The sequence below is a fragment of the Nerophis ophidion genome, linkage group LG10 (genome assembly GCF_033978795.1).
Source record: "Nerophis ophidion isolate RoL-2023_Sa linkage group LG10, RoL_Noph_v1.0, whole genome shotgun sequence".
NCBI lineage: Eukaryota > Metazoa > Chordata > Actinopteri > Syngnathiformes > Syngnathidae > Nerophis > Nerophis ophidion.
In genome coordinates this window covers 11,163,275-11,177,853 of record NC_084620.1, presented here as the reverse complement: position 1 = coordinate 11,177,853, position 14,579 = coordinate 11,163,275, and the positions used below count along the sequence as shown (strand labels likewise).

Here is a 14,579-nt window from a genome sequence, read left to right as displayed (position 1 = left end):
TAAGGTGCTTTCATCTCCACTTCTTAAAGTTTACTAAGCACTTATTTATTTTCATGTTTCAAGTAAGCTTAGTACCAAGGAGTACCTTGGAGTCTTGTTCACGAGTGAGGTAAGAGTGGATCGTGAGATCGACAGGCGGATTGGTGCGGCGTCTTCAGTAATGCAGACATTGTAACGATCCGTTGTGGTGAAGAAGGAGCTGAGCCGGAAGGCAAAGCTCTCAATTTACCGGTCGATCTAAGTTCCCATCCTCACCTATGGTCATGAGCTTTGGGTCATGACCGAAAGGACAAGATCACGGGTACAAGCGGCCGAAATGAGTTTCCTACGCCGGGTGGCGGGGCTCTCCCTTAGAGATAGGGTGAGAAGCTCTGTCATCCGGCTAGGAGCTCAAAGTAAAGCCGCTGCTCCTCTAAATCGAGAGGAGCCAGATGAGGCGGTTCGGGAATCTGGTCAGGATGCCACCCGAACGCCTCCTTAGGGAGGTGTTTAGGGCACGTCCAACCGGTAGGAGGCCACGGGGAAGACCCAGGACACTTTGGGAAGACTATGTCTCCCGGCTGGCTTGGGAACGCCTCGGGATCACCTGGGAAGAGCTGGACAAAGTTGCTGGGGAGAGGGAAGTCTGGGCTTCCCTGCTTAGGCTGCTGTCCCCACGACCCGACTTTGGATAGGCGGAAGAAGATGGATGGATGGATGGATGGATGGAAGTTAGCTTAGCAGCTAGCTTAGTGATCAACATGCCTGCTCCCGTCTTGCTCTCGTACGTCCTCTTGACAATAGAACTCAAGATACTAAAAAATGCAGTTTATTTGCAGCAATGAAGGTAATTATTACTAATTTATGGAAGCAGCTCCACACTGTTAGCTGCAGCCTACCTCTGTCAGTTAACAGTAGGGATGTATATCGTTAAGATTTTATCGTACCGATAACAATATCGGTAATCATCGGTACTATATGTAATTGGTGTAAAAAAATAAAAATAAATAAAAAATGTGAAAAATGTCTCTTATTTTTTAGAACAAGATTACAAAATACATTACCAACATCGTGTAACATCTCACAGCATCTCATGGGTCTCGGTTGTTAGAGCAGCCGTGTCAGCAACTAGTCACTGCTGTTGTGTCTTTTGGCAAGACACTTTACCCACCTGCTCTCAGTGCCACCCACACTGGTTTAAATGTAGCTTAAAGATGTAGATAATGGGCTTCACTATGTAAAGCACCTTCTTTCTCCAGAGAACAAAACAATTCACTTCACAGCAAGAAAATATTTTTTCAACACCTGCTTTTTAAGTCTTAAACTAGTCAACTATGTGTGAAGTGCAAGGAGAAATGCAGTTCTGTCATCATCTTTTAAAGACCACACAAATCCATCACTGTGTTTCTTTTCATTACAGTTACACTCAGCTGAATATTTATTTAAGGCATTCATGTGCAGAGCACATATTTTTTACATGCTATACCATATAAATAGAAAAAAACACTACTATCAATTTGCATGTTAAATGGGTGTGCATTTTGTAACTATAGGAATTATTTGTGTTTATGTTGCACATGGACATACAGTATTTGAGTGATGGACCGGAGGCCATATTGCGTGTTGACAGCTATTGATGTACGTGTCTGTGTATTATGTACCATACAAACAAAAAGACTTGATGGTAATGCTTGATGGTTCAGTTTGTAGAGTCAAGAGACAGAACAAACCGCAACACATTTTTGTGTTTAATGACACGCAAATGCTGCGCGATGGAGGGATGTCAACCAGAGACCTGTCCGCAGGTGCTACATTGCTTCAAAGCAACTTTATTGAATATTATATTACTTCCATTTTTTTACTTTTTGGAGTGGATTAATATTGTGATGAGTAAAGCGTGTTTACTTCAAACTGACACTAACTCTTATTAGCAGCGTGACTTTGAGGGACTTTTAAAGAGGAAATATTGTTGTGTTACACGTGGCGTTGCTCCCTTATTTGTGAATATTCCACGCTGATCTTTTATGCATATCAGCGACAGCTGAAATGAACGTGAAAGCGTTTCATAATTACGATGGTCAACTGGATTAAAAAAAAAATTGATAGCCGGATCATTTGTCCAGAATTTCAACAGTCCTCTCAGAAAATACCGGAACTCGATTAACAGATGAAGGACTTAACCTTGTTAAAGGACAAAAACTGAATGAAGTATCAGCAAAAAGGGATCGTTTTTTTTGTGATCGGCATTGAAAGACAACTGGCATTGGCTGATCACATACTTTTTCTACAAAAATCCATCAATACCGTTGGATGGCCAATCGATCGGCACATCCATAATTTGATTATTCGGAGTTCTGAGCCAGAATCCTGGACTCATAAAGGTGAAGGATCAGTGCTGTAAAAAGTGCATACTTTGATGCGGTTCCAACCACTGACCTTTTTCAACTGGTTTTCCAGTTTGACACACTCTTCCTTTTTTTTCTCCAGACCGATCTCCAGACTCTTCAGACGGTTGTCCTTCTTCAGAGCTGAAGAGGCCAGGGAGGATGCTTTTTCTTTTAGGTCCAAAACACATGCCTACGAGGGAAATGGCCAAAGAATAAAGTCAAACTGATTATTTTAAGCACAATTGGACTATAAATATCATTCAAAAATGCAAAGTTGGTGAAAATCCAAATCAACTTCTCTTTTTATACTTGGAGGTATTCCTTAAAACACAAGAGCATGACTCATCATCACAATGCTCTTTGAAACTTTTTCCCATGACCTGCGTCTCTTTTTTCCCCACAAAATCTTTCCAAGCGTGAAGTCCATCTCCCTTTTCCTCTTTGCAAGTAGCCAACGAGGACAGAACAGGAGGGTTATAATTTTACACTTGACTGAGCGTACTCTCATTATATTTAGGTTTGTGTTTAGCTGCATGGTGGAGGTGGAGGAGGAATGCTTATATTCTCTGCAGGTTCTTCCGTGTCTATCTGGAGGCTTACAAGAGTACATTAACAGCGTTTATGAGCCCACAAAAGGCACTAAAAGTAGCCAGAGGAGGCGTAAAGTAAAAGGCATTTTCACAATAATGCAGTTAATATGCGCGTTTTAGCTGTGGGTGGAGCAGCACTATTGTGAATATTTACATCATGACTTTGTCCTTTTCTGATTCTATTTTTTCCTTGGTGTGCAACATGTTTTTTTTTCTTCACAAACAAGTCTGGAAAACACAGGTTGTCTTCTATTCCGCGTCTACAGTCTTATATACTGGATCAGCAGGTGGTACCAAATGACTTTGCCTCATGCGAGTCAGAGCTTTTCATCCAGCCACTCACACACATATGTATGTATATGAGACTATTTTTTTCCCCCTCAGAATGAAGTTTAAAGGAGACGAGTTGTCTTATATCTGGGAGATTTATTTCAAGATTTCGACATATGAACCAACAGGTGGCGACAAAACAAAACAAGGCAGAGCTTCTCTAACGACCAATCACACATACATATATGAGACCAGATTTTGTCTGCCGAAAAAAGTCGGAAAAATATAAGTTTGTCTTATATTTGGGAGATTTAATTCAAGATTTAGACATGCAAACCAACAGGTGGTACCAAAACGAGGTAAATATTTTCTTCCGGTCACTCGCACGCATCCGGAAATTATTCACTGTGCTTTTCTTTTTTCACATTTTGTTACTGAGAGCCTTATCCCAAAATGGAACATGTTTAATTTAGTTCTCAAAATTTTACAGACAATACCCCATAATGACAATGTGAAAGGGTTTGATTTATTTTTTTGCAAATATAATAAAAATAAAAAAAATAAAAAATCACAGCCTTTGCTCGATCCTTAGTTGATGCATCTTTGGGAGCAATCACAGCCTTTAGTATTTTTGAAAACAATGCCAAAATCTTGGCACACCTTTGGGTAGTTACATGCATTCCTTTTGTTCCATTCCTCTTTGCAGCACCTCTAAAGCTCCATTAGATTGGATGGGAAGTCTTGTTTTTTATCCAGGATGTCTCTGTACAATGCTGCATTCATCTTAGTCTAGTCAGGGAGATGACCAGGAACCCGATGGTCACTCTGTCAGACCTACAGCATTCTTCTGTATAGAGAGGAGATCCTTCCAGAAAGACAACCATCTCTGCGGCAATACCCCAATCAGGCCTACATGGTATCATGGCCAGACGGAAGCCATTTCTTAAAGTTTGTTTAGCCAAAATGTACCTGAAAGTCCCTCAGACCATTAGAAAAAAGATTCTCTGCTCTGATTAGACTGAGATTGAACTATTTGGCATGGATGCCAGGCATGATGTTTGGAGGAAACCAGGCACCGCTCATCACCAGGCCAATACCATCCCTACTTTTAAGCATGGTGGTGGCAGCATCATAGTGTGGGGATGTTTTTCAGCAGCAAGAACTAGGAGACTAGTCAGGATAGAAGGAACGATGAATGCAGCAATGTACAGAGACATCATAGATGAAAACCAATCTTCTCATCCAAACCCAACCCCCTCTGCAGCCCTGCCATCATCCACACTTACCAACTCTCAGGAGAAGATAAAGACGTGGATGAAACACAATTTTCTTCAACTAAACAGCTCCAAAACTGAAGCCATTCTAGTAGGCACCATACATCAGACTCAGTCGTACACCAGCATCACCTTCTCCGGCCACGACATTCACCTCTCATCCTCAGTCACTAATCTGGGTGTTGAAATGGACCCTCACCTGACCTTTGAGGCTCAAATAAAACTGTGCAAGACGTCCTTCTACCACCTCAGGAACATTGCGAAACTCCGCCCCTCACTCACTCGAGAGGCTTGTCCACGCCTTTGTCTCTTCCAGGCTCGACTACTGCAACGCACTTCTTGTCGGGATGTCCAGCAAGGACATTCAGAAGCTGCAGTACATACAAAATAGTGCTGCGTGGATCCTGATGAGAGTGCGGAAGCATGACCATATCACACCAACTCTCAAATCCTTTCACTGGCTTCCTGTTCCACTCAGGATTGAATTCAAAATCTCCCTACTAAGTCACCAGTGCCTCCTTGGAAATGCCCCCCTCTACCTAAAAGAACTGCTTACCCCCAAATTCTCCACACGACACCTCGGCTCCAAACAGGCTAACCTCCTCCAACCTCCACGGACAAAGCTATGAACTATGGGAGACCAGGCTTTCTGCTCCACTGCTCCCAGTCTGTGGAACGCTCTCCCTGACCACCTGAGGGCACCTCAGACTGTGGATGCTTTTAAAAAGGGCTTAAAAACCCATCTTTTTAAAAAAGCCTTTTTATAGACATGCATGCTGGTTCTAGCTATTGGGCTGTTTCTAGTTTTATATTTTATTTTTATTATCTTATTATTATTATTATTATTACTACTATTGTTTAACACTGTGGCACTTTGAGGTTGTTTGCTAAACGTAAAGTACTTTTTTACAAATAAATCTATTAATCTGATGGAGCTTAAGAGGTACTGCAACAAGGCAGTACCTCTTAAGCTCCTCTCTGAGCTCCTCTCTGAGCTGCCACCTTATCGTGGTAGAGGAGTTTGCGTGTCCCAATGATCCTAGGAGCTATGTTGTCCGGGGGCTTTATGCCCCCTGGTAGGGTCTCCCAAGGCAAACAGGTTCCAGGTGAGGGATCAGACAAAGAGCAGCTCGAAGACCTCTATGAAGAAGAAAAAACATGGACCCAGATTTCCCTCGCCCAGACGCGGGTCACCGGGGCCTCCCTCTGGCGCCAGGCCCGGAGGTGGGGCACGATGGCGAGCGCCTGGTGGCCGGGCCTGTTTCCATGGAGGCCGGCCGGGCACAGCCCGAAGAGGCAACATGGGTCACCCCTCCAATAATGGGCTCACCACCCATAGCAGGGGCCATAGAGGTCGGGTGCAATGTGAGCTGGGCGACAGCCGAAGGCAGGATCTTGGCGGTCCGATCCTCGGCTACAGAAGCTGGCTCTTGGGACGTGGAACGTCACCTCACTGGGGGGGAAAGAGCCTGAGCTTGTGCGCGAAGTCGAGAAGTTCCGGCTGGATATAGTCGGACTCACTTCGACGCACAGCAAGGGCTCTGGAACCACTTCTCACGAGAGGGACTGGACTCTCTTCCACTCTGGCGTTGCCGGCAGTGAGAGGCGACGGGCTGGGGTGGCAATTCTTGTTGCCCCCCGGCTCAAAGCCTGCACGTTGGAGTTTAACCCGGTGGACGAAAGGGTAGCCTCCCTTCGCCTTCGGGTGGGGCGACGGGTCCTGACTGTTGTTTGTGCTTACGCACCAAACAGCAGTTCAGAGTACCCACCCTTTTTGGGTACACTCGAGGGAGTACTGGAAAATGCTCCCCCGGGTGATTCCCTTGTCCTACTGGGGGACTTCAACGCTCACGTTGGCAACGACAGTGAAACCTGGAGAGGCGTTATGGGGAGAATGGCCGTCCGGATCTGAACCCGAGTGGTGTTCTGTTATTGGACTTTTGTGCTCGTCACAGTTTGTCCATAACGAACACCATGTTCAAACATAAGGGTGTCCATATGTGCACTTGGCACCAGGACACCCTAGGCCGCAGTTCCATGATCGACTTTGTAGTTGTGTCATCGGATTTGCGGCCTTATGTTTTGGACACTCGGGTGAAGAGAGGGGCAGAGCTTTCTAACGATCACCACCTGGTGGTGAGTTGGCTGCGATGGTGGGGGAGGATGCCGGACAGACCTGGGAGGCCCAAACACATTGTGAGGGTCTGCTGGGAACGTCTGGCAGAGTCTCCTGTCAGAGAAAGTTTCAATTCCCACCTCTGGAAGAACTTTGAACATGTCACGAGGGAGGTGCTGGACATTGAGTCCGAGTGGACCATGTTCCGCACCTCTATTGTCGAGGCGGCTGATCGGAGCTGTGGCCGCAAGGTAGTTGGTGCTTGTCGGGGCGGCAATCCTAAAACCCCTTGGTGGACACCAGCGGTGAGGGATGCCGTCAAGCTGAAGAAGGAGTCCTATCGGGTCCTTTTGGCTCATAGGACTCCGGAGGCAGTGGACAGGTACCGACAGGCCAAGCGGTGTGCAGCTTCAGCGGTCGCGGAGGCAAAAACTCGGACATGGGAGGTGTTCGGGGAAGCCATGGAAAACGACTTCCGGACGGCTTCGAAGCGATTCTGGACCACCATCCGCCGCCTCAGGAAGGGGAAGCAGTGCACTATCAACACCGTGTATGGTGCGGATGGTGTTCTGCTGACCTCGACTGCGGATGTTGTGGATAGGTGGAAGGAATACTTCGAAGACCTCCTTAATCCCACCAACACGTCTTCCTATGAGGAAGCAGTGCCTGGGGAATCTGTGGTGGACTCTCCTATTTCTGGGGCTGAGGTCGCTGAGGTAGTTAAAAAGCTCCTCGGTGGCAAGGCCCCATGGGTGGATGAGGTCCGCCCGGAGTTCCTTAAGGCTCTGGATGATGTGGGGATGTCTTGGTTGACAAGACTCTGCAGCATCGCGTGGACATCGGGGGCGGTACCTCTGGATTGGCTAACCGGGGTGGTGGTTCCTCTCTTTAAGAAGGGGGACCGGAGGGTGTGTTCCAACTATCGTGGGATCACACTCCTCAGCCTTCCCGGTAAGGTTTATTCAGGTGTACTGAAGAGGAGGCTACGCCGGATAGTCGAATCTCGGATTCAGGAGGAAGAGTGTGGTCTTCGTCCTGGTCGTGGAACTGTGGACCAGCTCTATACTCTCGGCAGGGTTCTTGAGGGTGCATGGGAGTTTGCCCAACCAGTCTACATGTGCTTTGTGGACTTGGAGAAGGGATTCGACCGTGTCCCTCGGGAAGTCCTGTGGGGAGTGCTCAGAGAGTATGGGGTATCGGACTGTCTTATTGTGGCGGTCCGCTCCCTGTACGATCAGTGCCAGAGCTTGGTCCGCATTGCCGGCAGTAAGTCGAACACATTTCCAGTGAGGGTTGGACTCCGCCAAGGCTGTCCTTTGTCACCGATTCTGTTCATAACTTTTATGGACAGAATTTCTAGGCGCAGTCAAGGCGTCGAGGGGTTCCGGTTTGGTGACCGCAGGATTAGGTCTCTGCTTTTTGCAGATGATGTGGTCCCGATGGCTTCATCTGACCGGGATCTTCAGCTCTCACTGGATCGGTTTGCAGCCGAGTGTGAAGCGACCGGAATGAGAATCAGCACCTCCAAGTCCGAGTCCATGGTTCTCGCCCGAAAAAGGGTAGAAATGCCATCTCCGGGTTGGGGAGGAGACCCTGCCCCAAGTGGAGGATTTCAAGTACCTAGGAGTCTTGTTCACGAGTGGGGGAAGAGTTGATTGTGTGATCGACAGGCGGATCGGTGCGGCGTCTTCAGTAATGCGGACGTTGTACCGATCCGTTGTGGTGAAGAAGGAGCTGAACCGGAAGGCAAAGCTCTCAATTTACCGGTCGATCTACGTTCCCATCCTCACCTATGGTCATGAGCTTTGGGTCATGACCGAAAGGATAAGATCACGGGTACAAGCGGCCGAAATGAGTTTCCTCCGCCGTGTGGCGGGGCTCTCCCTTAGAGATAGGGTGAGAAGCTCTGCCATCCGGGAGGAACTCAAAGTAAAGCCGCTGCTCCTCCACATCGAGAGGAGCCAGATGAGGTGGTTCGGGCATCTGGTCAGGATGCCACCCGAACGCCTCCCTAGGGAGGTGTTTAGGGCACGTCCAACCGGTAGGAGGCCACGGGGAAGACCCAGGACACGTTGGGAAGACTATGTCTCCCGGTTGGCCTGGGAACGCCTCGGGATCCCCCGGGAAGAGCTAGACAAAGTGGCTGGGGAGAGGGAAGTCTGGGTTTCCCTGCTTAGGCTGTTGCCCCCGCGACCCGAACTCGGATAAGCGGAAGAAGATGGATGGATGGATGGATGCAACAAGGAATGGGCAAAACTGCCCAAAGATAGATGTGTCAAGCGTGTGGCGTCTCATTCAAAAATACTTAAAGGGGAACATTATCACAAACTGATGCAAGCGTCAATATATACCTTGATGTTGCAGAAAAAAGACCATGTATTTTTTTAACCGATTTCCGAACTCTAAATGGGTGAATTTTGGCGAATTAAACGCCTTTCTGTTTATCGGTCTTGTAGCGATGACGTCAGAACTTGACGTCACCGAGGTAATACACCCGCCATTTTCATTTTCACATTACAAACACCAGGTCTCAGCTCTGTTATTTTCCGTTTTTTCGACTAATTTTTGGAACCTTGGAGACATCATGCCTCATCGGTGTGTTGTCGGAGGGTGTAACAACACTAGCAGGGAGGGATTCAAGTTGCACCACTGGCAAGAAATCTGTCACCAGACCCACATTGAATGTGCCAGAGTGTCTGCACATTTTACCGGCGATGCTAAGGCAGACATGACACAGAGATGTATGGATAACCTGCAGATGCATTTGCAACGATTAAGTCAAGGAAATCACAAAGGTGTGTTTTGTTGATGTTGTTGACTTATGTGCTAATCAGACATATTTGGTCGCAGCATGACTGCCAGCTAATCGATGCTAACATGCTACGCTAATCGATGCTGACATGCTATTTACGCTAGCTGTATATACATTTGAAACTAGATACCCACATTTAATGCAAAACAAACACTTACCAATCGACGGATTTAAGTTGCTCCAGTGTCACAAGATGCGAAAGTCCTGATCGTTTGGTCCGCACATTTTATCAGCCATGCTATGGGCCACTTCATTAGGTACACCCATGCTATGGCCGAATAGCGTCAATAGCTATTCGCTCAATAGCTTCGGTTTCTTCTTCAATTTCGTTTTCACTATCTGCCTCCATACTCCAACCATCTGTTTCAATACATGCGTAATCTGTTGAATCGCTTAAGCCGCTGAAATCCGAGTCTGAATCCGAGCTAATGTCGCTATATCTTGCTGTGGTAACCGCCATGTTGTTTGTATTGGCAGCACTGTATGATGTCACAGGGAAATGGACAGTCGCATCGCAAATAGTGAAAATCAAGAACTTTAAAGCTTTTTTAGGGATATTCCGGGAGGTGTAAAATATTTAAAAAAACTTCGAAAAATAAAACAAGCCACTGGGAACTGATTTTTATTGTTTTTAACCCTTTTGAAATTGTGATAATGTTCCCCTTTAAGGTTGTAATTGCTGCCAAATGTGTTGAGTAGCATTGAGCAAAGGCTGTGAATACTTGTATTTTTTTTTGTTTTTTACTCCTAATCAATTTGCAAACAATAAATCATTTTAACATTGTCATTATGGGGTATTGTCTGTAGAATTTAAAATACAAAAGTTAGTATATTCCATTTTTGGTAAGGCTGTAACATAACAATAATGTGGAAAAAGTGAAGCACTGTAAATACACTCCAGATCCATTATAGAGAGATGCAACCATTAAAAAGGTTTCTCAAGGATTGTTAGCAAACAGCATAGACAGCGTTCTGATGCTAATTTGATGAATGAAGCGTCAATCAATGGATCGATCAAAGAAATAATATACCCTTTGTTACCACTACTCTTAACTTTGTATCTACCAGTTGTTATTTCACTGATATTGGAAATAAAAAATGAATTTATATTTAAAAAGCATGTGTAGAAAAAAACATATTGGTATGAAGAATATAATGAACATTTTCAAATCGGCTGTATGTCAAGGGTAGGTGGCTGCATAGACGGCGCTCACATCTCAACTGGCTTTAATCCCGCCCTCTTCCGTGATTGACAGCTAATAACCCCAGTCATCTAATGAAGGTTGATTTTACAAGGTTTAATCTTGCAACTGTGACAAATATAGATAGGTATTTGTTGTTCTTTTTAACCACTATTGCTAACATCTGCGAGCTGTTTGTGGTGTGTGTGACATAGAGCAGCTCGAACTAACTCATGACACATTGAACATTAAACAATCAAACTAGGTTGCACTTTCTTGTGCTTTGGAAGATCCTACTAAAATCTCATTAATGTGGTTGAAAGCTATTAAAATTCCAAATCGACTTGCGAGTGGACAAAATCTTTAAGCTTTGGCGGGGTCCTTGCTTTTGAGTGCTCTTGTTAATGTGTTTTCCTTCATTAAACTTCTTTGGTTTGTTAATCAAGAGCGCAGGAAACTGCCTCGTCACTCTCTGCCTGTTCCCCCCCACAAATGGGCGCCTGCACAGAGGCCACGACAAAGCGCGCTTTGCTTTTGTGCGTACTATATTATGTTGTCAAGGAGACGTGAGTGTTTTATCATTGCGGTCCTTCAGCACCAAGGACCTTGGCAGGATAGAGGATGTGTTCTACGGCGATAGATCAGTCAGAGAAGGAGAGATAGTGTTGATGTATGTGTCCTCTACCTCACGCTCTGCAAGGTCAGCCTGCATCTGGGAAACTTTCGCTCTCAGATCCTTCAGCTCCTTTTTGGTAGACTCCATCTCATCGCCTTTCTCTCTTTCCTCCTTCTCCCGCTGCTCTTTCAGTCGCTCTATGGTGCGCTCCTGGACAGAGAGAGGAGGGGTTCAGCAAAAGAATAACAGAAGGAAACGATACAATACAATAAAAAAAAAAAAAGGTTTGGATTGAATTTCCATACTCATAACAGTTGCAATACACTTAATATGCATGGAAGCTCCAGCAGCAAAAACAGTGTTTCTTTTAGACACACAATACGTTCTGGCACACACGTTTATATCAACTAGGCAGCCACGGTCAGTTCAAGTGAGTGTTCACATTGAAGACACAACAAAAAGCAGTGTTTGTGTGGGATTAAATTAAAAAATGATGAGGAGGAAAAGAAGAAGGGTAGCTTGGGGAGATTTTCGGTCTCCTCTACCTGCCAACACACACATTCACTCCGAATATTAGTGACTAAACAATAAATAGGCCTGCTTCCCATTAATGGTACAAAACAAACTTTAAAGTAGGGATGTCCCAATCTGATGTTGAGAATAGTCCGATATTAACAAAAAAAAAAACAAGAATGTGATGATACAGTACTTGCATGTGAAGTGTGTGATAAAATGTCCGATAAAAACAGTCCTACAGCGTGTTCACTTGTGCAATGTTCGAGTGCCAGTTAACGTTTAAAAGTCCTCCAATAAGCACACAAAGTTGGTCTTTTTTTCTGTTTTAGTCAAGTCATTTACAAAAGGTAAACATGGTAGATTATATGCTGCAAGGAGCTGCCAGTTACACAACAGCTAAAAACACCTATAGCACACAAGTGAGACATACATAATAATATTAATTAAACAATATTGCAGTCTAAAACAGCACAAATGTCGATATGAACACATTTTGAATAGTTAGAGTTGCATATTACAAAACCCAAAAGCAGTGAAGCTGGCAGGTTGTGTTAATTGTAAATAAAAACAGAATACAATGATTTGCAAATCCTTTTCAACTTATATTCAATTGAATACACTGCAAAGACAAGATATTTAATGTTCGAACTGAGCAACTTAATTATTTTTTTTGCAAATAACCATGAACTTAGAATTTAATGGCAGCAATACATTGCAAAAAAGATGGCACAATGTGTTACTTTGCCTTTCCTTATAACAACACTGGGAACTGAGGAGACCAATTTTTGAAGCTTCTCAGGTGGAATTCTTTACCATTCTTGCTTGATGTGCAGCTTATGCTATAAGGAGCTGCCAGTTACACAACAGCTAAACACACAATAGCACACAAGCGAGACATACATAATAATTAAACAAATTGCAGTCTTAAACAGCACATTTGTCAATATAAACAAATATCGAATAATTAGAGTTGCATATTACAAAACCCAAAACAAGTGAAGTTGGCACGTTTTGGAGGCGTTTGTGTCAGTGAGGGACAGGAGGACACTCGACAAACTGCTCGCCATCCTGGACAATCCTGCCCACCCACTCCACCAGACGATTGAGGGACAGCGGAGCTCATACTCCAACAGGCTCCTTCAGCTTCGTTCCCTCAGTGTTCGATTCAAGAACTCCTTCATTCCGCACTCCAATCAGCTGTATAATCACTCGCCATACAGCAATAAATGTTACCTGTCTATTACCTCACTGCTTCTATGTTAGTTACCTCTCTTTGTTTATAATGTCTTTTTTCTGCTGGATCTACTCTTCATTTTATGCTGCCCTTTTTTTTTGCTGCAATTGTTACATATACTGTAATATTGTACATGGTAAACCAGATTTGTTATGTAAGGTGTATATTATATAAAAATATAATATAATAATGTAATAAATCAGTATATATTATATATTGTATAGATAATATGTATATATTACATATACTGTATGTTATATTTTATATTGCTACTAGTTTAGTTTACTTTATACCTGCATTATCCTTTCCATCCTTTGTAACTGAGCTACTGTGTGAAACAATTTCCCCTGTGAATCAACAAAGTTTGTCTAAGTCTAAGTCTATGTCTTAAGTTGTTCAACAGTCCGGGGTCTCCGTTGTCGTATTTTACGCTTCATAATGTGCCACACATTTTCAAAGGACGAACGGTCTGGATTACAAGCAGGCCAGTCTAGTACCCGCACTCTTTTACTACGAAGCCACGCTGTTGTAACACGTGCAGAATGTGGCTTGGCATTGTCTTGCTAAGTCGCTCCAAAATCTGTATGAATATTTCAGCATTTATAGTGCCTTCACAGATGTGTAACATTCCCATGCCTTGGACACTAATAAACCCTCATACCATCACAGAAGCTGGCTTTTGAACTTTGCACCTATAACAGTCCGGATGGTTGTTTTCCTCTTTGGTCTGGAGGACACGACGTCCACAGTTTCCAAAAACCATTTGTAATGTGGACTCGTCAGACCACAGAACACTTTTCCAATTTGCAACAGTCCATCTTAGATGAGCTCAGGCCAAGCGAAGGTGGCAGCATTTCTGGGTGTTGTTGATAAATGGCTTTGGCTTTGCATAGTATAGTTTTAACTTGAACTAACAGATGTAACGGCCAACTGTAGTTACTAACTGGTTTTCTGAAATGTTCCTGAGCCCAAGTGGAGATATCCTCTACACAATGATGTTGCTTGTTGATGCAGTACCACCTGAAAGATTGAAGGTCACAAGCATGCTGCTTACGTACAGTGATTTCTCCAGATTCTCTGAACTTTTTGATGATATTACAGACCATAGATGGTGAAATCCCGAAATTGCTTGCAATAGCTCGTTGCAAAATGTTGTTCTTGAACTGTTTGACAATTTGCTCATGCATTTGTTCACAAAGTGGTGACCCTTGCCCCATCCTTGTTTGTAAATTACTTAGCATTTCATTAAAGCTGCTTTTATACCCAATCATGGCACCCACCTGTTCTCAATTAGCCTGTTCACATTTGGGATGTTCCAAGTAAGTGTTTAATGAGCATTCCTCAACTTTCTTAGTCTTTGAGCTAATATTTGCAAAAAATAACAAAGTTTCTCAACTGCAGTGTATTCAAATAAATATAGGTTGAAAAGGATTTGCAAATCATTGTATTCTGTTTTTATTTACAATTTACACGTGCCAGCTTCACGGGTTTTGGGTTTTACCCATACAAAATCTCCAAGGCAGAGGCATATTAAACAGTATGCAGGAACAAACGTGACTGCATCTTTGAACTTATTGAACCATGAGCTTAATTAACTTCATGAA

At 44.1% G+C, this 14,579-nt stretch overlaps 1 protein-coding gene across 17 annotated transcripts in view; it reads right to left on the bottom strand.

Annotated features, from left to right (window-relative positions):
* LOC133560140 (ELKS/Rab6-interacting/CAST family member 1-like) overlaps positions 1-14,579 on the bottom strand; it is a 203,892-nt gene that overhangs the window by 121,229 nt on the left and 68,084 nt on the right. For all 17 annotated transcript variants that reach the window (XR_009808389.1, XR_009808391.1, XR_009808392.1 and 14 more), the window contains 2 exons: positions 11,295-11,435; positions 2,416-2,556 (listed from right to left, as the gene is read on the bottom strand). Coding sequence is in view for 13 of the 17 variants with exons in the window: in XM_061912308.1 (XP_061768292.1) it covers positions 2,416-2,556; positions 11,295-11,435 (282 nt within the window). In the remaining 4 variants the exon portion in view is untranslated. The remainder of the gene's footprint in view (positions 1-2,415; positions 2,557-11,294; positions 11,436-14,579) is intronic.